The sequence below is a fragment of the Melopsittacus undulatus genome, chromosome 6 (genome assembly GCF_012275295.1).
Source record: "Melopsittacus undulatus isolate bMelUnd1 chromosome 6, bMelUnd1.mat.Z, whole genome shotgun sequence".
NCBI classification, from domain to species: domain Eukaryota; kingdom Metazoa; phylum Chordata; class Aves; order Psittaciformes; family Psittaculidae; genus Melopsittacus; species Melopsittacus undulatus.
In genome coordinates, this window is record NC_047532.1 from 65,043,650 (window position 1) to 65,070,843 (window position 27,194).

General features: G+C 40.2%; 1 protein-coding gene across 1 annotated transcript in view; it reads right to left on the reverse strand.

Annotated features, from left to right (window-relative positions):
* The window catches only part of DPYD (dihydropyrimidine dehydrogenase), a 349,108-nt gene that overhangs the window by 151,013 nt on the left and 170,901 nt on the right, over positions 1 to 27,194 (reverse strand). Inside the window, exons 10-13 of the mRNA XM_034064349.1 lie at positions 26,496 to 26,665; positions 24,630 to 24,840; positions 15,949 to 16,133; positions 9,111 to 9,326 (exon numbers count right to left, since the gene is read on the reverse strand). Of these exons, the coding sequence (XP_033920240.1) occupies positions 9,111 to 9,326; positions 15,949 to 16,133; positions 24,630 to 24,840; positions 26,496 to 26,665 (782 nt within the window). The remainder of the gene's footprint in view (positions 1 to 9,110; positions 9,327 to 15,948; positions 16,134 to 24,629; positions 24,841 to 26,495; positions 26,666 to 27,194) is intronic.

The following is a 27,194-nucleotide window of genomic DNA, read 5'->3' on the forward strand; positions in this document are numbered from 1 at the left end:
AACAGTTTCATTTACCAAGTGGGAACTTGAGACTAAGATAACTGGAGCATTTAGGAGAAGCATGTTGCCTTTACACAAAAGCTACACTGGTTTAACTAAAAATACCCTGAAAAACTATTAAGCTAAACCGCTGAAAAACCACATGTGGAAATAGACACCAGTTTAGAACTAGCTCTATCATTTCAGCTTACATCTGCAAACATTTTAGCACAAGCTATACCCCACCACATGCACGCCTGACTTGATTTATGGCCAGAATCTGGACAGAGTCAATTTTGGGACCACATTTCTGCAAACAGATGCAAGGTTGCATGGTCCAACTGGGAATCTTTGGCAATAGCTGTTGCATGATATGCTTCAGCTCTAGTAGGTTTTGCTTGATGGAGATAGGGAAAAGTGTTCATCCAACACAGGGCTGCACAGCTGAAGCAAGAAACAACTAACTGCTTGGTTCTCAAGGGAGAAGGTATCATGAAGACCAAGAAGAGTCACTTAGACTCCTGCAGAAGCCAACACTTGACCACAGCAATGAATGCAGAGCTCAGTAAAGATGCTGAATTGTAAATGAGAGCAACTGAAGCATAAAGAGCACTTTAACTTTATTCCACTTCATTCTCTCAGTAGAACTACTGAAGTCTGGATTGAATTCTGGATTTTCTTATCATTAAAATGTAGAAATGAAGAATGAAACTTCAGTGTGAAAATTCTAAATCTCAGAATTACACTTGGCAGTATCTTCCACTGAAGCTGCCTTTGTAGCTAAACTCCTTCCTGACACAAACTCAGTTTGAGGTATTGCCAAGAGTACCAACAACCTTCCAAGGGCACACAAAGCAACTGCAGCAAACGGCATATGAATTCTATTTTGCATAAGTATGTTACATATTTGCTAGTTAGAATCCTGTTTATTCAGGATGTGATATTCAAAAATGTGGAGTACTTCAAGACCCAGCCCTCGGGAACTGCACATTCTCAGCAGGTTTGGGAAACAAGGCACATGGACTCTCTTTGTCTCTCTCCTGTTCAGTATCTGCAGCTATTTTCAGCAGAATAAGGTAAACCGAGCAAAGGCAGGAAAGAACAAAGCAGCTTCTTGAACATGAAAGGAAATAGTGTTTGGGTTTTTAGACAAGTGGAAAAGCTGCATCCATTTTGTTTGACTGATTGGCTATGTTGTGGGAATCACATCTTCTCTTAAGTACTGGTCACTTCCTGAACACCATGTATTACGCTGAGCAGGAATGAACACTCCTTTTGGCAGCTCTTTAATAATAGAAAGGCTTATGTAGCAAACTACTCAATATTGTCATCTTTACATTCTGAGTTTCACTGGAACTGTTTCTCAGCTGTGCCACTCCAAGAACACAATGAGTTTCACTAAAATAGGCGAGAGGTTTTGGACTAAAAACAACTGGTTGACAAATGTTTTCTATATAAGCTGCCTAAAATATTCAAGCTCCATGTTCATGGTCAAATTTGCACTTCATACATGTCAGTGCACTGCTGCTCTACTGTCTGAACCACTGGCCCCAGAAGAAAAAGAAATCATCTCTAAATACAGTGTAAAAAGCAAATAGATGAACAGAAACCAAATCCTCAGACAAGGACATAAGGACCTGCCGCCTACCAAGCAGCAATTTTGCACATAGATCTAGTTTTACCTTTGATGGCCAACATTGTGTGCATCTTTGAGGAAGACATCTCGTTGCTGGCTTAAAGACTCTATGGAACTTATAAGAATAGCTCATAAAGAATGAGACACACAAGTTACTGACAAGTTTACTCTGCTCCATGAGGGTGAATGGAAGAAAAAGATATGCTATGGAAAGCAACTTGCTGATCCTCTGTTTGTGATAATCTGTCCTTAAGCACAGAGGAGGTTTACTGACTCAGTGCTCACACTCCTGCATGACCGATCCCTCTTTGCCTTCCACTGATGTGTTGTCACATTGTGCTCCATGCCATGAGATAACAGATATCCCCATGAGAGGACCTCTGTGCTGTGGCTCTCAGTGCAGGAGAAACACAGCATTTCTGTGATATTTAATGCTACAGGAAGAATGGGATTAAAAATTTGCCCAGAGGTTTCATTTTTATCAAGAACTTGTGAGAAGTTTTTCATCTCTAAAGAAATAAATACAGTCACAAAGAGAGAGAGTTTATACAGAGGACTGTTGCTTTAAAAAAGCAGTTATCTTCAACATTCAAAGTATTAATTGGTCAAAATACCCAGCCTTACTAATGGTAAAAATAAGATGATTACAATAATCCAAATTACCTCAATTGCAAGTTCACTGGTATCAAGAAGTACACCTGCAACAATTTAAGGTACCCATCTACTTGGTGCAGTTGTGGTAGGAAGGGACTTGGCTATTCAGTAATGACTTGGTTAAAGCTCTCAGTCCTGGGCTCTTTGTCCACTCTGCTTTCACTGTGCTGATCCAGCTGTGCTATAAATCTCCAAAATGGGATTCCTCCAGGATAAAGAGGTACCAAGCCTCTAAAGCACCAGCTTGAGGAGAAAGGGTGGTCAGACACAGTCCTCTCTAGTTACTCAGACAGCAATTTTGAAGCTATGAAAGTTATTAGCATTTAAACAGAGCCTCCAGGCTTCTTTATACTGGGTTAGGGTAAAACTAAGTAGAGATGAGATCTGTGCCTTAAGTTGAACATTGTTTTTCTTGAGGATAAAGTAGGAAAATCTGTTTTCCTGCCACTTACTCAGATTTGCAGTGATTTGTCCCTGTTAATTCTAGCCAAATAATACGTTTTCTGTATAAAAATATTCAAGTTAAATACAATGTCATAGCTACAGCATTGCAAAAAATAACGATTACGTTCTCTTGTATTTCCCTAGGATGGTCTTTTACCTCCCCATTAAACTTTGCTAATTTTAGCAAAAACAGTAAAACCTGGGAAGCAATAAAGCTGCTATTTCTTATTACAGTTCTTACAGGAAGATGGAACAAAATCAGGTACGTAAAGAATTAAGAACACTAAACCCAAAAATCATTATTTTAACACTCATTAAGCAAAAAAATCATTTAACTCTCAAGAGTTTTCTGTGCCGAGGAACCCTGTAAAATGCCCATTTTCCTGTTCAAAAAACGTAGTTAATATAAGTTGTCTGATGTTATGTAGTAGAAAGGCAAACAGTCCTTTTTATAGTTGATGTTAACAATCTGATTGTTTGCCTCCCCAAAGAAAGCCCATACAGCTTTCACATAGACCACACAATAAAGAATAGTAATATTCCTGTTTACTGAGATATCAACTGGCATTTCATTGCCAGTCAATGGTCTATCTTTGCTACCACGCACTAGACCTCAATCCGGCATCTACAAATGTCAAGAGTATATAAAAAAAGAAATTATAGGATGGAAATCAAAAGCATGTTCTAAATTCTTTAAACACCCCCCCCAAAGTTCACCTACAACAAATTTGCTGCAGAAATCAGTCCAATATTCAGCTGTCAATCTTGAGAAACAATGAGGGAGCGATGCTGTCACTAGGACAGGATAATAACATTTCAAGCAGATGTTCAGGCGGGGCTCTAATTCTCCCTGAACTCCCTTGGTAAGCATTTAATTTCTTTATCATATGCAAGCGAGGCAAATTGTACTTCATCAAAACTGTATTGTGAAATATTAATATTTCATATTATAGCAAAACTCCATAGAATAACCTTTGTCATATTAAGAACATCAGAATTCCAAATGTCATGGTGCTGCATTTTAATGCAGCTTAAATAGCTTTTTTGGCTTGGCACCATAAATTATAACCAGTTTAATCTAAATTACTGTGCTGTAATATCATACAAAAATATACATTTTGGTAATATAGACTCACTTCTGTGAAACACCAATGTTATGGAAAACAACATGTCATTGTAGCAGGGTGGTTTTTTACCACCTTCAATTACAAAGAGAGGTGCACACACTGCAAATGTACAGAGAGAAAACTAGTTGGAGCCTAAATATGTGTATTGTAATAACAACACCTAGAAATGTGATATATCCTGGGTAATTAATTCTCTGCCAGCAAAGGTTTTAACTTAGAAAGGGTTCTGAAAACATGTTGTAAAATCTACATCAATGAATTGCATAAACACATACTATGACTAGGAAGTTTTCTCGTTACGGTTTAGCTCAGATTTAATCTAGTTTTAATTGTAGCTGTGTTTTTAAAACCATCCTCGCAACTTGCTCCATCTATAATGAAAAAAATAATATTAAAGACTAAAAATTAAGTTAGCCTGTGTGGTGATTTCTGCTGCTCCTCATAATAGAGGCAACTGTTTCCACATTATTGAAAGCGACAGCATCACAAATCAATGCATGTCACAACAGAATAAAGACAGACGTGGCTGATTAATCAGAATTACATTTTAGAAGTGAAGGAAGCATCTAAAACTCTAAGTAAATATTTCTGCTCCCCCAGTTGTTGAGTTTTCCCCCTCTTTCTAAGCAGCCTATGTAAAGCAGTAAGAAAACAACAAAGCCTGAATTCAGCTGATAACCCCTTCATTTCTGCTTGAAACTTCTCACCGTGGCAGCAGGTATGGAATGGAGACGTGCACACTTCACGCAGCCTCTGACTTCTTTAGATACTACGTTTGTACAACCTCTCTGATGACAGGGTTTAATGCAAATTCTGTGTACTAAACAATACTCACTAATACACTGTAAGTGAATCAACCAGCTCAGTGCAACACTTCAACTAAAATGCTCCCAGTCGTAGTCATTTAATTAATGCAGGATCTCTCATTCCATAGATTGGTTTCTGTTCACCTAAGCACTAAAAGAGGTTATAACTGGGATTCATTTATTGTGGGCTCTACGATATGCAGCTCCTTCATGATCCTGTGATATAGGGCTCCAAAAATTTCCCTTCAAAAGCTTGCCAACAGAACTTACAAGTAAGACTTTATCTGAATAAGACAGAAATACTACTTGAACCAACACAGCAATGAGCTATTGATTCTACAGTCAAAAAGAGAAGACATGAATGTAGGAAAAAGTGTGTGTGTGAAGGGACATTTTTATTCTACTACCAGTTTTCTTTCCCAGTGACGGTTCACGTTAAAAGCAGTTATTCTCATTTCTGGCAGAAATCAGATCTACTCGATAGCAAAGCAGCTGTGCAAATACGTTTAATTTGGTAAGTAAAATTCTAGAAGTCACTACTCCCCCTCACAGATACCCACAGACACACACATATCCTGTGAGGGTGCTGAGGTGCTGGCACAGGGTGCCGAGAGAAGCTGTGGCTGCCCCATCCCTGGCAGTGTTCAAGGTCATGTTGGACACCGGGGCTTGGAGCAACCTGCTCTAGTGGCAGGTGTCCCTACCCGTGGCAGGGGGCTGGATCTGGATGATCTTCAGGTCCTTTCCAATCCAAACCATTCTATGATATACGGCACTCTCTAATGCATATTTGTATTACACTGTTATATCCAGTACCTTCTAACATATGCAGGGTGCAGTACACTTACAGATAGAAATACGCTGAAGGAATTTTAGCTCTTATCAGCTTTATTTCTGTTTCAACAACAGTACAGTAGTATGCGAAGAACAAACTTCTGCTGAATCACTTGGAGCTGAAATCCTCACCCTACAAACAGAAAATGCTACACAGGTTGTCATGAAGGCAATTATGCAGCAAAGCACGTGGGTGTTTGTAAAGGGAGAGAGCACAGCACGAAACAGTTAGAGCTGTGCTAACTCCCCCTGTGGCAACATGTGATGCTTTCAAGGTGAGGCCAAGACTGATGGGGGTTGGGAAGACTGGGGGAGTAAATTATGGTCCAGGGGCTAGAACTGCAGCCCTGTTATCCAACATATTACCTATACAAGAAGGTATGGCTGCAGGGATCCATAGCCTAGCATCCTAGAGGAGTTTTCTAGGTGTGCTATAAGAGGGAAAAGGAGAAGAGGTTCATGCAAAATAAATCCCCTGTCTTATGAGAATGACAGCTCTCCAGACTGAGTCCTTTTCATTTCTGTCCTTGGATATCCTTCTTCCATGATTTATCCTGCTTTTTTCTCCAATCTTATTCCATTACACAGTAGTTGTTGCATGGAAATCTAAGGTTAGGCTGTATATGCTTTTCACTAGCTGTATGTCTATGAAATTTAGCCTGCATCAGTCACTTTTGCTAAAGTGCCAAAGGATGCCCATGGTCAACAGGGAAATCAATGCTTTTCCTATCAGTGACTTAACACAGTCATGAATTAAGGAATTGGATCTGGAAAATGAAGCATTTCTCCTGCTGCTAAGCTCCCCACTGCCACACAGGCAGTTTGTACTTGGACTTTATTGCAAATAAGAAGGGAGCCCACCAGTTAAACCTAAGCAGAACAGATAAAACAAAGAGACAAAAGGGATGAACAGAGAATCCTGCTTGTAACACATAAATCAAGGCTGAAGTGGAAGAGCTCCGGCTGCCAAAACCTGTGTCTAGCGAGCTCCCTTCCTCTTAGAGCTCCTGGGAGCTGCTCTGTGTGGGGAGCAGCTCTGCCTCCTCCCACTGACTCCACAGTCTGAACTTCTTTGTTCCTGGTCCTGCTACACTGTTAGCTGTGACTAGCTGAGCAGGACAGCTCAGTGTGAATCCTCTCCTCCCATGGGTACCACAGCCCAAGAGAGCATTCTGGTCCCTGATGAACAAGATTTATGTCCAAATAACCAGAAGCAGAAGAACCACTGTACCTCATGGAGCTTTTCATCCCGTTTGAAATACTTATTTTTGCAGCATTAATTAAACGTTACTACTCTAAAAAAGCAATTTGATGTTTGCAGCACCTCCGAGGTGAGCACCTCAGATCATGCCACAGATACTAAGGCTTAACACCGGGGGGAAGTCCACTACTGGCAAGAATACAATAGTGGAAAAAGCAGGTAGTACCTGGGTGGACACAATCCTACTGCACACAGCAATATGCAAGTCAAGAGTTTAGGTAGCAAAAAGTACTGCCTCTGACTGGACTTTGGAGGGAAGCTTAGCTAGAAATCATGGAATCACAGAATGGTTTGGGTTGAAAAGGCCCTTAAGATCATCCAGTTCCAAACCCCTGCCATGGGCTGGGATCCCCAGACTTGAATTTAGCCAAAGCACTTCTCTGAACTGCACCTTCTTAAAATAAACACTACCTGCAATATTTTGCATCTTGTTGTGACAAATATATATATAAATGTATTTAATAACCACTTCAGATACTTGCTTTTAGCAGTCCCCTCCCTTGAAAGATCTCCATCGAGTCACACCTCCAGAGCATGGCGCTCAGTGAAACACCATGCAGTCGCCATCTGAGAAGTGACTCAGAGTCTGCTGCTTACTAGAGTACCAGCATCACTTCCTACAACATTCATGTCTTTCCTCCTGGACTCCCACCCAAGCTGGAACTCAGCCAGTGCCTGTTTCACTCTTGAGATACACAGTACCTAACATGCAGTCTGGCAGGACTGTGAGTATACCAGCAATAAACCTAATAAATAAATAAACCTGCTATGAGCTGCCTTTAGCCTGGGCACTGAACAATCGCAGCTGACGGTATGTTATACACATAAGTCAGATCTAAGCATAGTTCCATGACATTTATGTCCTTGAAGAGTGCTTCAATAAGAAACCCTGTGAAACAAGATTGGAATCTCCTTTGCTATTCAGAGGAACATTTACTTCCTTAGGGCCACTTCAGGTATGAAAGCAGAAGCCAGTCTGACATAGTTTACAGTACGCTGTAGTCATGCAGTGCTTTCTTCTTAGATCTTCCCCTTATTACAGGGCCACCTCCTACAATTCATTCACTTATGGTACTTTCCCACGTAGAGGTGGCAGAGTAACAAACCCACATTTGCTCTTCTGCTAAGGTCTCCATCCATCAGTACACTTTTACAGCCCATCTCTGAGCCAGGCATAAAAGCCCCTTGTTTCCAAATTCATCTCAAAAACTCTCTTCAGCCCACACTACTGTTGTCACTGGTTGACAAACTACCATTACTTGGACTGTTACTCAGTCCCAAGGACTTACCTTCGATCCTCATCCTCCCTCCACAAGTCCAACTCTATCTGCCTCCCAGCCCAAATCCTGTTTCTTTTCTCTGGAACACATTTATCAGCACTGTTCTTTTGTTTCATTGTCTGAACTTCTTGCTCAGTTTCATGTTGCCAGTTTGAATGTAGCAACCAGAAACCCATCCTGAATGCAATTCTCAACTCAAACAAGCAATTACACATTTTAAATCTACACAAAATGCTTTCTTTTAGGTGCCATGCTGAGCCATAGCCTTTAAGACTTAAATCTAACCCCCTTCCTCTTCCACTACATGTTACTGAAGGTTTATGTAATACAAACACAGCACAACTACTCTTCCTTTCATAGACTTGTTTTACGTTGTCTCCATCTTTCTCTTCTACAACCCACCCAGCCTCAAACTTACACCCACATCATCACATTGCAACTGCAACTCGATTTCAATGGCTTATCTTGGCAGTCCTTGGCACAGAAGCCGCCTTTCATGAGCTGTGTGATAAAGCTGTTACTCATTCCCTTTACATTCTGATCCCTCACAGAAAACACTTGCATTGCAATATTTAAAAGAGAAAGGATTATTATCCTAACTAGCTGGCTAATATTAAAAGGTTGGGGAATAAATATGAAAAAAATAATGGCAAACAAAGACAGAAATCATGTCACCTTTGCAGTGCACTGCTGGAACCTCCCAGACAAGTTGACTTATACAATGTACCATACCCTTCCCTGCTATCTTCATACTACATAAATGGTATAAATTATACTAGATAAATAGGATAAATAGCACAAATATAATAGTATAAATACTAGATATATAAATACTATGAATATAATAGTATAAATACCAGATAAATAGCATAAATACTAGATATATAATAGTATAAATACTAGATAAAGAATATAAATATAATAGCATAAATACTAGATATATAGTATAAATATAATAGTATAAATACCTGATAACTAGCATAAATAGTATAAATGTATATTTAATGGTGTCATTCCCAAAAGAATCAGCTATTTCAGATCTACAACTAAATGGTTCCATGCTAAATATACCTTTAAATAGTTCCTTACCTTATCCAGGGAGAATGTTTTAGTGACAGCAAAGCCCCATCCAGCTTCAAAAGCTCTTCGAATCATTGAAGAACTAGTTGTAGGGGTTGCACTGGCAAGGCCAAAAGGATTTGGAAACTTCAGTCCAGCCATTTCTACACTGATGTCTACCAAGTCAATAGGAGTATAGAAGAGTGGTAGTTCTGGAACAGCAGAAACTGCAACACCATGTAAGGACTGTAAAAAAAACCCAAAGGGAAATCACAGAAATGTCTGCTGATTCATTTTTATATCATTTATTATTAACCCTGATAAAGGAATAATTCCTATATAATAACCCAAAGTGTAAGTATTCTGTGTTCCGACTTGCAAATCAACAACACATGCAATCACTCGCATATGTAGGATCTTTTGTCCAAATAGCATTCACACTGAAATCCTATGCCAGGCTGGTAAGAGCTGAGTAATAATCACAATGAAACAGTTCATTTATATCCCCACGCAAACAGGGGTATACACAGACCTTTTCTAGTTTTATTCCCAGGTGCTCATTGATAAAGAGTGTGAAACCCAAGGACAGGTATCCATGTGCAGGATATTCAACCCAGACTCAGTGTATTTTGAATTCCTGCACCTTTTCCACCCTACTTACAGATTTTATCCAGCCTCCACAATGGAACAGAGATCAATAGATGCAAAACTATTATTGTTTTAATATTTAATTGTATTAATAACAGTGACAAAAGTTAAGGCTCTGCTTTGGGATCAAAGAACATCATCTACACCTTATAGCTGCAACACTGCAAACACTTGTATTTTCATTTTAAAGACAGCCTTTTCTCTGGAGAGTCAGTGGAAAGCTTTCCATGGAAATGGTTCATTTAAAACTGGAGCAATTGAAGAGGGAACATCTTTTCCCATGCACAAATCCCAAAGAGCATCCCAATCCGGCCATGGCAGATAGAGTGATCTCATTGCTCACTCAGATGGATGACTCGATAAAACTACAGAGGAATCAAGCAGGAATCTCTGACACAAAGAAGACCTGAACAGTCTGTTCTTAGTAAGTCCCAACAGAAGATCACAGCCTTACAGTGAGAGTTTATTCTATTCTTAAAACAAAGGTTTCTTCAGGAGGGCAAAAACCAAAGCCCACGACTGGAGGTGTGGAGAAGGTTTTCTATAACAAAGTGAAAACCCCAGCACTTACAAACAGCCCCCTTTTGGGTTGTTTGCTTTCTGTTTTTAAAAGGAACTTTTTAATCCCATTTTTACCTGTGACAACTAAAAATCATGGATGGGATGAGGGCTTTTTGTTTGGTTTAGTGCCTTTTCTTTCCTAGGCTGGTTCAAAACCCCAGAGTTTTTGTTTGGGACTGCCAGGATTCACAGCACAGATTCTGACCCCAAGTCTTTGATTCAGAGATGATACATTGTGGGGGGGATGACAATAATAATTTTCTGATAGCTTAAAAGCACTGAAAGTCCTGGGATTGTCCAGCCTGGATGATGGGAACCTGAAGGTAGCATTAATGGCGGACATGGAGAAAAGTTAATTTGTAAAGATCACCTAACTCCCTTCAGTATCCTGACCTCACCCAGCTGATATTCCTCCCTCCTTTTGGCCAATTCCACTCTACATGCACATGTGAGCAATGAACCCGATTGCCCATTTGGAAAGCAGTTGTTTCCTCTCCAGAACTGTTCAAACGCTCTCTCTGAAGACATTTCAGTCTGTGGATTACTCACAAACTATTCCTTGCCTGTATAGTCATAGATTCCTGTAATGGTTGGACTTGATGATCTTAAAGGTCTTTTCCAACCTAGTTGATTCTCTGATTCTACAGAGCGATTATGTGCTTAATATACAGCTAAAGTTACATCATATTGCTTCTTTTTCCAAGCAGGACAATTTAATCTCTACAAGTCATGTCACCTAAAATGAGTGTTGCTTGAAAGTGATCCTTAACTAGAGAATGCAGATAGGCTTTCTGTGATCAAACAGAAAACAAACCCACTTATGAACCATGTGGTTGAATACACCCATGCAAAAACTGCCCTTGCCTCATGCATACCATCACATGCTAACTAGTGAGAAGCCACTTCCCAAACCACATGCAAAGAGACCTCTTCTTCCTGCCAGACTTCCCTGCCAAAAAGTGATACAATTCCATCCAGACCATTCCAGCATCACAAGATGTGCTACATGCTTGTTAACATGAGGTGACCCATGGAGGTGGCAGAGGGAGGGTTAAAAATGCTTCAGTGGAATAAACCAAGCCTTTAAAAACACACAAGGGGCAGGATGTAGCTCATGGCTCAGTAGCCAGTGGCTATACATCCTTGCAGATTTATCTTCCACCTTCTATCACTTTCCTTTTTTACTCTATTTTTGGGGATTTTGCTGCTTTTTTCCTTTCAGCACAATAAAAGCTTATAAAAGAAATAAATTTACTGAGCCCTGATGGGTTGTTTTCTACAAAGCAAAACTTTTGGCAAACAAAAATGTTTTATAGCTTCTTGAAATCATCTTTATAATGAAGGATTTCCCTGACATTGCACAAACAAATAGGAAAAGAAAGCCTGCAGGCAAGGGTTTAGTTACAACTCTTCCCTTGATTTTTAAGAATGGAGGACACAAAGTATGGCCCGTTCTTCCTCTAATTTGATTCCAACCAGCTGAGCTAACAGCACTGCACGTACTTATTGTTCCAGTCAAGGCAATTCTTTGGCTACTGGAATAGGGCAGTGAAAAATCCCAATATTCTGCATGCACTGGCCCTACCTTACTCAAACCAGGATCTGCCTAGAGGCAAAAGCAGCGGAGTCTGTAGTGCAGGGCTGAGGGACAGGAAGTCAGCTTTAGAACTGATGCAATCTGTGACATTCATTTCCTTCAGATGGAGACGATTCGTAACCACAGCGATCTGGTCTAACTCCATTTTCGGGCCTTTAATAAAGATAGACTGTGCAAGTGAGTAGTTGTATTACTGTTATTTTTCACGGAAAGCTTTCTCTACAGATCCTGCTACCTGGAAGAGTTTTCCTGAACACTTAAATCTTATTCCTGTTTTCTCTATTTTTAAGCCTGCTATTAAAACATCTCTTTTCTCCCTCGCATGTTTTTCTTCTTCTATCCTCTCTATGATTACCCATTATTTAACTTAGTTAACTAAGTTTAAGCTCTGTTAAATATGTTTCTGTTAGTTCATACAACTTCGAATGGTTGGAAGGGATGCCTGGGGATCAGCTAGGCCAGCACCCTTGCTCAAAGCAGGGTCAACTACAGCAGGTTGCTCAGGGCTCTGTCCAGTTGAGCAGAGATTCTCTAAACTCCTTCCTGGCATTCTGCTTCTGGAAAAGACACATTCCTTACTCAGCGTTAAGCAACTAAAATACCAGCTTTCCTGTACATGCATTTAGGCCACTCTGTTTTGCAGGAGGTGCTTTGTTACTCAACTCCATGCTAGTGGTTTCATACGCTGTTCCAGCTAAACAAAGCTGTTCTTTGGTAATTCTGAAAGGAAGCAGTCAACGTAACTAACAGCTTCATGACATGCTTCCTGGGAGCCACCCATCTCCGGTACTGACTATGAAATAATGTACATTCATGTACGCTCGAGGAATACAGGAGAATAGTCAACCTTCAGAAAAGAATCAACAACTGTACTCTTCAGATATAAAAACCTATATATTTTTGACAGCATAAAGAAAAAATAGCAAATAGACAATACTCGTTCAAAAGAACACTGTGATGTGCTCAAAACTCACACTGAATAGTGTCTTAGCATAGTTCCATTTATACCAGTAAGGATCCAGCCCTCTATTCTTTAAGGGTATCATGTACATTTCAGGCTAGGGAGAATATAAAGGAAGTTGCATACATGGGGGAGATAACAGATTTAAATAAAAGAAACTTGCTGTGAATCAGAGAGGAAAAGTCCATTTTTAAGAGGGATTTTAGTGAGAAGATGGCAGCCTCACTGCCACGTATGGGAAAACACTCCCAAGTAAGTGCTTGAATAGATGCAGAGTGAAGCATTGAGGCTGGTGCAGTGACCCAGCAAGAAAATACTGGGAGAAACTCAATGCAAGAGCTGTCTTTGATGCCAAGGCAGGCATAAAAAATTATAAGTTAGTCCTGCACTAATTGTGAATTACCCTGAATAGGACTATTATATTATTAAATCCTATTCACCGATCAAAAAGAAATGACTGGTAACTGAAGCATAGAAGAGAACAACAGCCTGTATTGCTTCTGCACAGGATCACAAAGTCACTGTCAGGCAAAAGTGAGGGCCATTACAAGCCCCAAACTAAACACATCACCAAGATTATTTCACAGACATATTTATGACATCCATAGAATAACAAAAAAGGTTCAAACCTAGAAATACGCAGTGGCATGAATCAGGCTGATTCTATTTGGATCTCTAATGACCTGCAAAGAACGGTTCTAGGAACACTGACTATTTTCTAACAGATTCCACTACAACTTCCCTTAGGCTTTGATTGGTCATGTTAACAGAAACTAAGCTGACACAGCTGCAGGCAACAATTTCTGAGGTGAATCCATGCTTCATATAGCAGTAGGACTATGTTAAGAGGCAGGAGGTATTTAGGCAACTAATGATGGGGAGTTTCCAGCATAAGAGCAGCCAAGAAGCGTCTGTAAATAACTCCCAGTTTGGAACATACGGCATTGCTTCTGGAGAGTCCTTGAGTCTGGATCTCATCCTTCATTTGACCACGTGCCAGAGCTGGAGTTTCAGGGCATGTATCAGGCCCATCTGTTTGCTTAGCCTTTTGCCTGGAGTAGGTTGGGATACAAACAGCGTGCCGGTCAAACAGCACATGCTGCAAGTAGGCAGGGAAGTGGGTTTGAGCTTCAGGCTTTGACATGGTCTTGGGCTGGATGAGAAACCCTATGAAATAGTTTTACTTTGCTAAAGGCTGACTGCATTATTTATAGATGCTGGTGCTGAGCTAGTTGGCGATTTGGGGAAGGGATGTAACTAAAATGAAAATGGAGAGGTGGTACCCATGTATTTATTTAACATTTAACATGTACTCAATGCACAGGAGTCACAGGGAGGCTGCCTGCCTTAGAATCTCACCGCAGAGAGAAAATAAGGCAGTGTGTAAGGGTGTTTTCTCATTTCATACGGGAAGGTTCCAGAATATGGGGCTGTGAATAGAAGTCATGCACACACATGCACAAAGCCACCACTATAAACATCAGGTGAACACAATCCTCCTCTAAACAACTCCTTTCAAAACCAAACTCTCCTCCAGACACTACAGTTTCTACCAGGTCCAGATTGCTGGTGAAGTAAATTGCCAAATTACAGCACTGTGCACCACAGCAACCAGATTTTACAAGGGCTGCACATCCAAATAAATGCCCCTGGGCAACCCATTCATCTAACAGCTGGAAAGGTGACACTTGACATTTGGAAACCTTCCCGTGAAGATTGCTGTAAGGCTTTCCCATTAGCTTCCTGGGGAGACTGTAAGGTTGAATAAGCTGCCTTGAAACCTGCAAAGGGTACCAGCAATACTCTAAGACCACAAGCCTGCTCGATTTAAAATTCTAATTCTCAAGCCATGACTATTCAGATTTTTTCCAAGGTATTAAATACATTCGGGGGGGGAGGGGGGGGGAGTGTGAAGTGAGCTTTGAGGAGGAAGCAACGTGATAAAGGAGGAGTTTGAAGCGATGTGTGTATTTCTAGAGGTTAAAGAGGAAGGAGACAAAAAGGAGGAGATACCCCTCTCTCCCCCTGTCACAGTTACCCCAATTCACTGTGCACTGAGAAATGAAGGAAGCGGGTCAGGGATTAAAGATGCTTCACACTCAGCATTTTCATAGGGTCTAAGGAGGCAGGACACAAACAGCGCTTGAGAACAAGTGATAAAAAATATGCACAGATACTAACAACAAGCTTTCAGTTGAAGTATTTTTAGGAAGTGAAATCAGACCCCAACAGCATGAAACTGCACAAACATGCAATCAGAGAGGCTCTGAGCAGATGGATGGGGGAGAAAGACAGCGAGCTGTTACAGTCCCAACTTCAGTTGTTCAAATCCCTTTTTTGTGGGAGAATGAATCATGTATCGTGTTTCTGAAAAGTTCCTTGCACTACGAGCACGCTCTGTCAGCTGGTTCTGCACACACAGCCTGGCTCTCCTGTCTCAAAAGGTTCCTGTGCAGCTCCCCTAGGAATCACGCTCTTTCTTTTACTACAAAAATGAGGGCAAGCGACATGCAAGAAGCACCAAGAGGGAATATGCAGCTACCAGGGGGTTTTGAGTCTGTAACCCTTAAACTCACCTTTCTCAGCTAAATTCTCCTTTGCACTATTTTCCCCTGTGCATTTTTTCCTATTGGGTTCTTGGGTCCCGTTTGTCAGCCTCATCAGAGCAAACTGTGGCTCTGGTGTAAATCATCTGAGTGCTCTATAAAGCGTTAGGAGGCTAAAACCGTCTTCCCCAGGTGATTCTTCAGGCACTACTGGGAGATTTCATTTTTTAACACTGATGGTCTCACTTCTTTTCCCCAGTTACCAATTCTGACTTCTGCTTGCACTGTGCACTGTGCAGGGATGCTTGCTACACTCAAGTGGGGCCAAGAACAAAGAATATGCTGCTTAGATTTCAGTGTTAAGGATGGGTTCAACTACTCAAACTCAAGTATGTGATGCAAGTTGAATGCATCTGTAATGTTCAAATCACCAGGTAATCAAGGTATGACTTTCTCACAACGTCTATATTTAACCTAAACCACAATGAAATTATGTTTAAGAGTATCTAAGAGCAGATAGAAGTGGGAAAGAAAAGAATACTTTAAAACAATCACCTGTATGTATCTGTGCATGTACCAAGAAGCTTGTTTTCCATCATTTACTGATTCCACTGTGGTGTTAGCAAGACCACCAATGTCACCGCCTGCAAAAACCCAGGGTTCACTTGTTTGCATTGTTTCTGGATCTACTTCAGGAAGACCCCATCTGTTAAACTTGATAGGTGCCATGGCCTCTCTGACTGTAATTAAAAGGAATGAAAAATATCTTAGTAGAAGAAAGAAAATGTTGCTAAAATCCATCACATGCACACTGATAACAATGAAAAAAGCAGGTCCAAGTTCTTTCTCTTAATTTATAGTAGAAAGGAAAGCAGAAGGGAAAAGTGGAAGCATGCAATTACTAAGAGGACTATGACAGAAAAGCAGCACACATGATACGGAACAGCAGTTTGGGAGTATCAGAATAGTAACCAGGTACTGAATGACTGCAAAGCTAGACTTGTGAAGGAAATAAATGTGTATGAATGTCACAGTAAGTGACTGACTCAGCATAGGCTCAAGAAATAATTGTTGCTGATGTTCTTCTGGTCGCTCCCTGAGAACACAGTGCATATTCCAGAAGCTGGGATCCCAAAGTCATTCTCATTGGCATTATTCATCTCGCAGGGAAAAAAAGCAGAGCACTTCTGAAAATCCTACTGATGAACAATATTAACACAGGAAAACTACATTTTCTCCCTTTCCCTCCATGCAGAGCTTTGTGCTGCACTTTCCATATCAACATCCTTCTCCCCTGAATAACCGGCTACCCACCCTCTTGTACAGCTTCCTACATTGTGACATTTAAACCTAAACCCCAACGTTTCTGATGCAATTTCTAGAAATTCATTTAGATCTCCTGAATTTACTTCCCCCATTTCTCAACCCTCACAACAGAAACACTCTGCTCCTTTCTGACAGGTCATTATTAAACCTGATGGAGCACTTTCAGATGGAACAGTTTCCCACCAGGAAATGCGGTGCTATCGAAGCTTTGGCTTTGACAAAATGTGTTTGCTTTTAAAGAAATTTCATGCAGAAAAAAAGATAGGTTTCAAAAAAGTCAAAATCATCCGGACTTCGTATTTCAACTCAGAACATCCCAAAAGTATGGCTCACTTGGAAACTTGATATGGATATAACCATAAAGCCACAACCAAATGAAATGCTTACATGAAGACAATAGATTCTGCATCATTTTCACTGCAATTTCGGATTTGAGTATATATTAAGATATCTTATTTTTTTCCTACTATTAAATGGTATACACAGGCATTCTGCACACAAACTATTATTGTCCTTAAAAATAATGTAGATGTGCAAATAGGAAAGGAAGTTTTTATACTCCATGGCATTAAATACACATAAATGCTCGGGGGGAGGGGAGGAGGGGGGGGGCAAAGTTATCTTGCTCTATATTATGTCTATTCTGCATTTTTAAATGGTTTTATTACAAAGATACAACCACTTCAAAGGAGCTTCATGAAGAGAATCACATTTTCACAAAGATTTGGAGCAAACATTGATGGCATATATTGAAAGGGAAGGTTTCAGTAAAGCTTTGTCTACGGGGAACTGAAGATCCTGCAATAAAATGCAGCTTAAAATTGCACCGTCCCTCAGGGACACACCACTAGCAGATGCAGATTGCCAAGGTCAATTAAACTGATGGAGTTGTGCTGTCATATATGGAAAAGAGGAACCTGCCAGTTTAAGACAATGCGAGGGCAAAGTACTGCACGCCTGAGTCTATACTAGGTGCAGCTTTCTCATAGAGCATTGTGATGGCATCTTCTTCCCAGGCTCTGCAACTCCTTCTCCCCCAAATCATCCATTAGAAGTGAATTTCAAAACGGGAGCTGTGCATAATCAAGGGCAAAACAACAAAATAGGAAGCAAGGCACAAACATTGTCACCTACGTGTCCCACCTACGCTTTCATAGAATCAACCAGGCTGGAAAAAGACTTTCAAGATCATCAAGTCCAACCTTTATCCCTTGGCATATACAGAGGACTCGAATCCAAAGTATTTATAATGCAACTGGTTCAGAAGGCAGACTCAGAGAAGACAGTTTGAAGCTGAAAGACTGCAGCAGGTTTTCATAACAGAAGTATTGAATCTATCTGCAAGACCTATTGCCTGCATGATCCCTCCCACCCTGCGTGCACTTGGTGGCTTAACTTGGCAAAAAAACTATTTGCGTAGTAACAGCATCAAAACCTTATGAAATGGTTCCCTTGAAAAATATCTGGATTGCTGAAAGATCACACAGCCTTCAGACAGAGATGTTTTCCAGTCTGGAAAACGAGCATTCAGGCTGCTTTGGTTGCCTGGTTTTGCTGGTTTGTGGGTGTTTGCTTTTTAAGGGAAGTGCTCACAATGGCTGATGGTTTTATTAAGACTATTTTAGTAACATTTCTACCTCAATAGATTAACTTTCTCACTGTGTCTTTGCCTGTCTACACTTCGAGAATGCTTTTGACCATCTTCTATTTGCCACATATAAGATAACTTCCTGCATGCAGTGGTACCAGCTCAGCATGTGGTCTGGTCAGTTCTCACAAGCTAAATACATGAAGGCTTGTAAAGACATGCTTGGAAAAACCCTTGGTGCTGCAGGAGTTGGTACTAGGGATTTAAGAGATTATTTTTGTTTCCCTGAGACAGGACTGAACCACAGTGAAGGTGTTAGAAGGCAACTTGTTATCAGAGATGTAGTTTCTCAGACAAAATTATGTAAAACTGGCAGTTCTGACAACTTATTTCATCTCGTGGAAAAAAACAGGGTATAGCCTCTGTTATCTTGAATCTATTACATTTCTCAAACCTAACTTTGGGTTGCTTTGTGCTAAAATAGCTGTCTAGACATAATTATAGCGAAAACTTTTTGAGTGTAAAGAATGCCCAACATAACCCTCACCTGAAGCATCTCGCCAGGGTATGGGGATTTGTCTGCCTGACCAGTATTATTCCAGCTGGGAAAGAACATTTCCTTGGTAGCAGGGCTGACACAGTATCCAGCAGATACTGAGATGTAGGTTAAGTAAAATAAGGGCATGATTTAAAAGCATCTTTATATAAGAGTTCCTAATGTCCTCCCAGTTTGGATCTGGTACCCAGGGACACTGTGAGGAGTAAGGGACCATGTCCTAGAGCACCTGCAGAAAAAGAAGCCCTTTCTTTGCCCCTAAGAAAGAGTCTTAAGAGCCAAACCTGAGCTTGAAAGGAGGTGACCCCGAATACTGGTTCTCTGAATCATCTGGCACTAAACAATAAGCAAACTAGGTATCTAATTGGGTTTTTGGTGCATGATTTGGAACAGGGTAAAGAAAAGACAGCCTTTAAAATCCATGCACTTCCATACCTAAAACTAACATAGCTTTTCTCTTGTAAATTCGAAGTGGCTGTACTGCCTTCTCCTCCATATCCTGGTGAGGTATTATATATCATTTGAAAAGATCCTTCTGGATGAAAGACAACATACAATTGAATTATTCTGATGCTATCAAGTGATGCAAACACAAATAACACCAAACAAAAGGAAAGCTCTGAATATATAGTCCAAATCTGCTGTATTCACAGAGCAAACACACACAAATGGGAAAGCAGCAGCAAATTACAGCGCTTGCAAAAACAATATTAAAATATAAGTGAACACAGAAAAAATATTTTAATTAACAAAACAAATCAAATGGAAAAGATTCCTCAAATAAAGCTTTAAAAGTGAGCCTGTGTGTGTTTGACTGCCATGACTAATTATGTATCCATGTAATGTGTGTTCAATTTGGGCTTATTTAAATAGCAGAAATGCTCATTAGCTGCAGTATATCTGTGAAGCTTCAATAAACAGTTTAATGGTTTTTATGTTTAACCAATTTCATAAGTTCCTGTAATTTTAGCTTTAGTAGCTCATTGATGTTATTTTTGATATCCATCTTCCAGAATTCCTTTCCAACAGCAACATCACTTCAGAAACATACAAACAGACTGCAACTTTCTTCATCTCAGATGCAAAACTAGAGCTGTCAGATGCACCAGCAGACTAACTGCTGACACTGTCCTGTCCAAATGCCCAGCAAATAAAGGCACAATCCTGCTTCCTACAGTCTCTGCAACACCAGCACACTGAACCAGGATTAAGAAGTGGTTCAGCTGGATAAAGCTTGGTCCATGTATGCTAGGAGAGGCTGCAGGCTGGTACTGACTTTGTTTTCTGCCTGTCACCAGCAAGCAAATGTGTAGAGATGCCTATTGAGTGAAAGAGCAGAATTCCTGATCTAAGTTAACAGGGCTTTAGAAGTCATCATGAAGCCACTTCGGGATACTGGAAATAGCTCAGCATTTCAGGGTGTAGAACTGCTATACTCCAACTCATTCTGTAAACCTATTTGTAGAGAAAAATCATATTCCATATGACTCAGCAGGAACACTCCTACCTATTTCAGTAGGAATCTTGTGAATCTCTATAAATTTAGGTTTAGAGGACAATTCTTAGTGAATTCTGGTGACTAAAAGTGCACTCTGTGGGTGTGAGGGAGATGCTCTGCTCCCAGGGAGACACTAGATCACCCCTGTGGGCATTCCCAACTGGGGCATCCCAGTCACCTCTCTTCCTCCCTCCTAGCCTCTCATTACATAGTCAAGGCTTCAGTGCTTTAAGGATCAAGTTATCTCTCATTTGAGCAAGCTGCATGAAGAAACTCCACACTCACTGCAGGTTTGCTGCCTTCTGTGTCATCTGTACAAAGAAAAACTAAAACCTTACAAGCTTAGAGCTACACAAGCTCTTTCCCTTTTTCCCCAGGAAATGTTTCTCAATATACAGAAATAAATATTAATTATGAGAGGCTTAATAACACTGTAAACTACTTGTGCAGATTTCTCTTTCCTGCATGTTGAACTATACCGAGGGGGGCAGTAGTTAGACACTTACTAGAGTAAGACCTTTGCTAAACCACCTGGGCTTTGCTGCTGCAGTTCCCAAACAAGACGAAAGTTGCCCTAAAACTAAAAGCAGAATATCTGAAAGTTGTGAATGATTCCCAGGGATATGAAATTGAATTTTACCCTTCACTTGCAATGCAGTAGCTGCTTAATACCAAATATTTCATACACTCTATTTTTCCTCACAAATAGCTTACTATGTTTTTTTTTGCAAAGGTGCTATTTGGAGTTTGCTCAGGTATTTTTGCATTCCCCTTTTGTCTCTCTCCAGGAAAATAAAATAAGACATTAACATGCTAAAATTTAGTGTTCCAATACATGGGAATCCTTTCTCTTTATTGCTGCCCGCTAAACAGAATGCTTAACTAAACTTACATTGTCTCCCATCCTGCCTTATTCCCCTGTGCTGCACTGCACATACATGTTGACCAAGTGTGCTATTTCCCATAATTTCTCCATGGTTCTCTTCAGAAAGTCAAGGTTCTTCTCAGAAATTGAGGAAAAGAAATTAGAGCAAGGACAATTTTGCAGTCCAACCAAATGGTTCCCTTTTCCTTACTGTAACAAAATAGGTAAGAAAATGGTTATTCCAAGTTTAGCCTTTAAAACCAACTGGACTGGTGTTAAGATGGCTGTACACAGAATTACATTTGCATATCAACTGAGTAGCTGCAATTTGGAACGGTGACAGAAGATATTTCACTCATTCACTAATATGTCAGAGGCCTCCAAAATAACAAAGCAAAAGAGCAGGAACATAAGGAAAGGGACAAAATTCTTTCATGTGTCTGTTGATATAGGTCAGTTGTGATGCCTTGAAGGCTTTGGTAAGCTGTACAGTAAAAAAAAAAAAGCAGTTTGTGCTTGAAAAGCCTGTTTTTCCCCAACAAAAAGCAAAACATATTTATTACTCCATCTGCAGTGGTTTGATCTGAACTATTTGTTGAGGGTTTTTTTTACTGCTTTCAGTAAAGAGGTAATGTTCTTACAATAGTCTAGAAGGCAACTCACCTGTTTTGTCTATTAGCAACTTTCTGAGCATCAAATGGACTTAAGAGTTCATCTTTTAAAATTAATGATGCTTTTCTATGATCCCCAATGGGTTGATGAATACCTACTAGAATTGTTGCTTAAAAACACAAAATTAAACAGATTAAATACCTACTGTGAGCACGTGGAACCGAAGTTGCAAATGTAGCAGCTACCGCGCAAGAATCGGAAACATCTTGTTGAGGACAATAAAAAGCTTTCTAACCTATGAGCTATTTCTGCAGTCTGAGAGAGAGAAATAAGTTACCCACATGCTTGTGTTTTGTTAAGCAAAGCAATTCTATGATTCTATGACATAGCTCTTTCTATCAGCAACAATTAACACATTTATTGAACCTGCATTTCAGTCATCCAGTTACAGAATCATAGACTGGTTTGGGTTGGAAAGGACCTTAAGATCATCCAGTTCCAACCCTTGTCATAGGCAGGGACACGACACATTAAGCCATCTCACCCAAGACTCCATCCAACCTGGCCTTGAACACTGCCAGTCATAGAATAATTCAGACTAGAAGGGCCCTCTGGAGGTCACCTATTCCATCCCCTTCGTCAAAGTTAGGTCAAGTTCAACATCAGATCAGTTTGGTCATCACACTGCCCAGTTTTGAGCACCTCCAGTACTTTCAGCTTTTGATGGAGAATATATCCATCTTTCAAATACAAAAATTAGCTTCCTTTTTTAAATCCAGCACTAAGAACAGAAGATTATTTGGGGTCTCCTTTTATTTTAGTGGGGTGTTCTGTTGGGGTTTTTTTGTGGTTTCCCCCACCCCCATTTCTTTTTGTTATGTATGCAGGTTTGGTTGCAATCCCACTCAATGGTGGAAAGCAAATTTGATTTTCATTAAGACATCTTAGCTCAAAAATAGATTTAAATAACTGAAATGGCTGAAAATAAACAATTGATTCCCTCAAGTCCTAATTTCTTTTAATTTTCATAACATCCAAAAACAGCCTGGAATTTTTCCATGTAAAGTGATTGCTATTCTAATAGCAGTGTCACCAAAAGTACACTGTCAAACTGAGGTGTATTGCTTCCCCCCCAAGGTAAATTACTCTCTTATCAGCATGACTTTGTTCTCCTCCCATTTTAGGTTCCTATTTAAAAACCTCACAACAACTCATTTAGACAGTGAATGCTAACTGGGAGATACAAGACTGGCATAGTGTATGGCTAAGCAACACACTAAGTTCAACCTTTTAGCTGAAGCAGGTTTTAATGCGGGATAAAACAGAATCACTGCTTTATTACAGGGTCTGTGAATCACAACAAAACCTACTAATGACAGAGGCCAAGATTTGCTTTACCAATTTGATTTTTTTCTGGGGTACAGCTGCTGTCAAGATAACAGTCTAGGCTGCATGAAAATATCCTAAAGCAATAGTAACACACATAAGATAGGAATGGTCGTGGAATTAACTTCATGTGTCCCTCAGGGAACTAGGCTGATCCTTCTGTTTTACTACAGGAGGGAGTTTAGACTCATGGCTGTATGATGGTTTAACTTTATACAGAGCTGAACTAGTGAACAAAAAGCACTGAGTATCTCATTCAGATCAGACTCGGCTTTGATGATTTTACATTAATGACTTCCTTGATTGAAAAGATTCACAAATCCACATTACGCTAAGGAATGCTGAAATTCCATTTACACTGTCAGAACCAGCATCTGATTATGATATTTTCTGGTGGCATGCACTCTGAGGCACTTGCCAAGTCCTCTGTCAGAGCAGTTATACCCAAAAGACCATGACAACATGTCATGGGTTAATTGGCTGGCATGACTGTGCCCTGGAGAGGTAGGCATACTGAACACTAAGCCTTTCAGAACTCACTAAGCTTGATGAGCATCTCCAGGCTGAAGATCTATCCATTTTATCAATCTATCTTCTGCTGAGTCAGTGGGCTTTTTTACTTCCGAGGCACATCTGATGCATTTGCCTAACCTCTTTCAGTCTAACCGAGTGTCAGAGAACACTCTGAGCTCTGCTCAGTTCCCATGTTCTTAGTTGCACTCATGTTCTTCAGCTCCCTGCTATACTCAGACTTTGACTTCAGTCTTTGAAATGCCACCTTCGTGCCAATTTCTAGATCTTTAATATGGAACTATATAATTGTTAGTTTTTAAGACAAAGCTTATAAAGTGCAATGAAATAATGAGACAAGCCATGACAAGCATGAGTGAATTTAATGAATACGGTATATATGAGAGAAGCCACAGTTCTCTTGTGTACGCACAAGAAATGAGTGATACCCAGACCAGTTGAACCAGAATAATGAATCGATCTTAATTCTTACTTAATTTAATAGGTAAAAGGAAAGTGCCAGAGATCAGATCAGTTCAGTTTAAAGTTACAGTATAATGAGTTTCTCTGAAGTTAATTAGTGAGACCAGAAGAAATCCCCAAGAGTATTCTTTGAGATCCCACTTACAGAGAGGAAAGCAAAATATACTGAGCAAGTGCACCTCTAATCTGAATTCCTATATACAGTGATACACTCTATACAGTGAACACAGAAAACTCCTTTGTTATCAGACTCGTCTGGTCTTAAGAGACAAACCTAAAGGACAAAGAAATTCCTGTGAGGATGACTGCAGCCTTCCTCCAGAAGACCCCTTTCACAACACTGTCAAAGGACAAGAAACAGCTGTAGCTAAAACAACAATCAGCATTTCCAGAATGCATTAGTCAGGGTTACCTTTATTGTCACATAAAATGGAGCCAAAGGCACTGATCACCACATCAGCTTTCAGACGGACAACCTGATCCTTATCTTCCTTCCAGTTTCCATCACTGTCTTGTTCAGTTCGAACAAACTCCATAGCAACAATTTGTCCACCTCTAAGGACAACTTTGCAAGGGGAGAGGAAAGGCAGAAATTCACACTTCTCTTCTTTGGCAAGTTCCATCTGTAGGGTAGAAGAAGAGAATATATACCTTGAGCATTGATGTACACAACTCAAAAACCCAACCCAAACCCAACAACATACCATAAATCAGTTTTTAACTCAGGATACTAGCACATCTTCTTCTGCAATGGAAGTTATCTGTGTACAGACAGTCATCTCAATGCCACCTTCAGAGCCTCCCATACTACTGGATAAAGCAGGTCTAGACAGGGGCAGTAGGTAAATCTGCAACACAAATATTTCTCCACTCTATTTTCTTATTGTTCCTGTTACTATGAATATGTGTAACTCCTCTGAAATATGTGTAACTCCTCTGAAAGAGTTCCCCCGTGTAAGAATCTGTGTCTTTTAAAAGATGCCAATTATTCAGTAAGTCCGTGCCCTGATTAGTGTTTACTCTGATTTTAAGATGTCATGAAATGCTGATTACTGTGTGCAAAGAAGTTTCTTGAGCGACAATCCAAACCAGATCTTCTGAATCTCTGCTGTGGTGAAAGTGCTGAAGCCAAACAGCATTTTGCCTTAGCAGGGATTCAATTATCTCCATTCACATGACAGCTTCTTTGGACATATAATCTCCAAGCTGACATCATTCTAGCATAGATGTCACTACCTGAAGCTGCTTTTATTTCACTTTCTGTCAAGGCCACTGCATGACTGGATGAGTACTGACAACATTGAGGAACTTACCCATGCTGCTAACAAAAATCTTGGTCCAGAATGAAAGCTGATTCCTAAGCGGCTAAGTACCTGAATAGCACATGACTCTGTCCAATGGCTTCAGCAATGTCATTATGTCCAGAATTCTTACAGAGAGTGCAATTATGCATCAAGAAACACTCCATTACTTTTTTGCACCTCCATTCCCCTTCTATGAGACCTGTAAGATTCCCACCATCTTGGTTATCTGTTGATAACCAAACCACCATAAACCTCATAATAAAGATCCATGTCTTGATATCCTAAAGTATGTAAGAGTGCAAAGTGTACAAAGTAAACGATAATGGGAAAAGATCACCAAAACCCAAAAATCTATATGAAAAACTCCTCCTGCAGTACAGAGATGCTGAGGAAGCAGTCGGTTTCAAAATGTACAGATGTCCTGATAAATGCTGACGTGCAAAGGCGACCTAGAAAATCAATCTGAACACTGAAATCTGTGATGAATGACACTGCTCCATTGCCACTGGCAGTTATTCAAAGCCAAAATCACTGTAAGTAATCTTCTCACAAGATTTTATAGGCACCAAAGGCAACATTCCAATCACAGAGGTTCATTAAACAGCAGGCAGGAGGCGTCATTCTAGGATCCAACCATGACTTGAAGAGTCACGTACAAGACTCAAATGACCATTTGATTTCTGGTGTGCTCCCAAGGTTAGCAAAATTTACTGCATTTTCTAATTTACGAGACAATTTTCCCATGTATGCAAATGCATCTCTCTGATGTTACAGGAAACAGGTACAAGAGAGGAAAATCATTTTTACAGAAACTATGTAAAGTGAGCCTCAGATCTTTAATAAGCATTTATACATTTGAAGAGGGTTTTTATAAAGAAAACCTTTAGTAGATGTCTTGACCTGAAGCACACATTCAGGTCCTGTATAAATAATCACCAGTATGCCCTCTCATAAATGCTATTACCCAGTTTTACCTCCTCTGGGACAGCCCTGATATTAGTGAATCCCTTCCTGAAGACCACAAACACGCGACGAGCTCCACAGCGTAAAGCAGATGTTGCACAGTCAAAAGCAGTGTCTCCTGCCCCAAGTACAATCACAGTTCCATGTATTGATGGCAATGGAGAGTGACAGGCACACATCCCTGAAAGAGGAAAGGAAAACCCCATTTTCAAGTAGAGAAACAATTTCTGCATGACAGCTGAAAAGGTACTTGTACTCAAAGCAGTGTAAAATTGCATCTTACAGTTCCCAAGCATTGAGTGTTACTATCAAATTATTCTGCTTCACTGAAAGACAGTTTTATTCCCATTTTTAAGATATGCTCATATACATAATTTCATAGTCAGAACTCTAAGCAGCTGCACCTTTCTATCTGGAAAGAATTCAAATGAGAACACATTGGTAGGACTGTGGGTCCTGTCAGGTTGAGATTAGCATCGTGAAACCTTTTCATTTAAGAAGTAAGTTTCTCTCTGATCAGATTCATTATCCTCCCAGTTAAAAATCCAACACCACCTCTTAACAGATTATAGAGAAAAACTCTTGTCATTCACCAAAAGGTGGCCAGTTGCTGACAGTTTTGTGTAATAGTCTATAAAAGTTACTCCCCTCAGTTAGTTTTCTACAAGGCACTAACACTGGTCTGGCTGTAACATGGTTCTCAGAGGCTA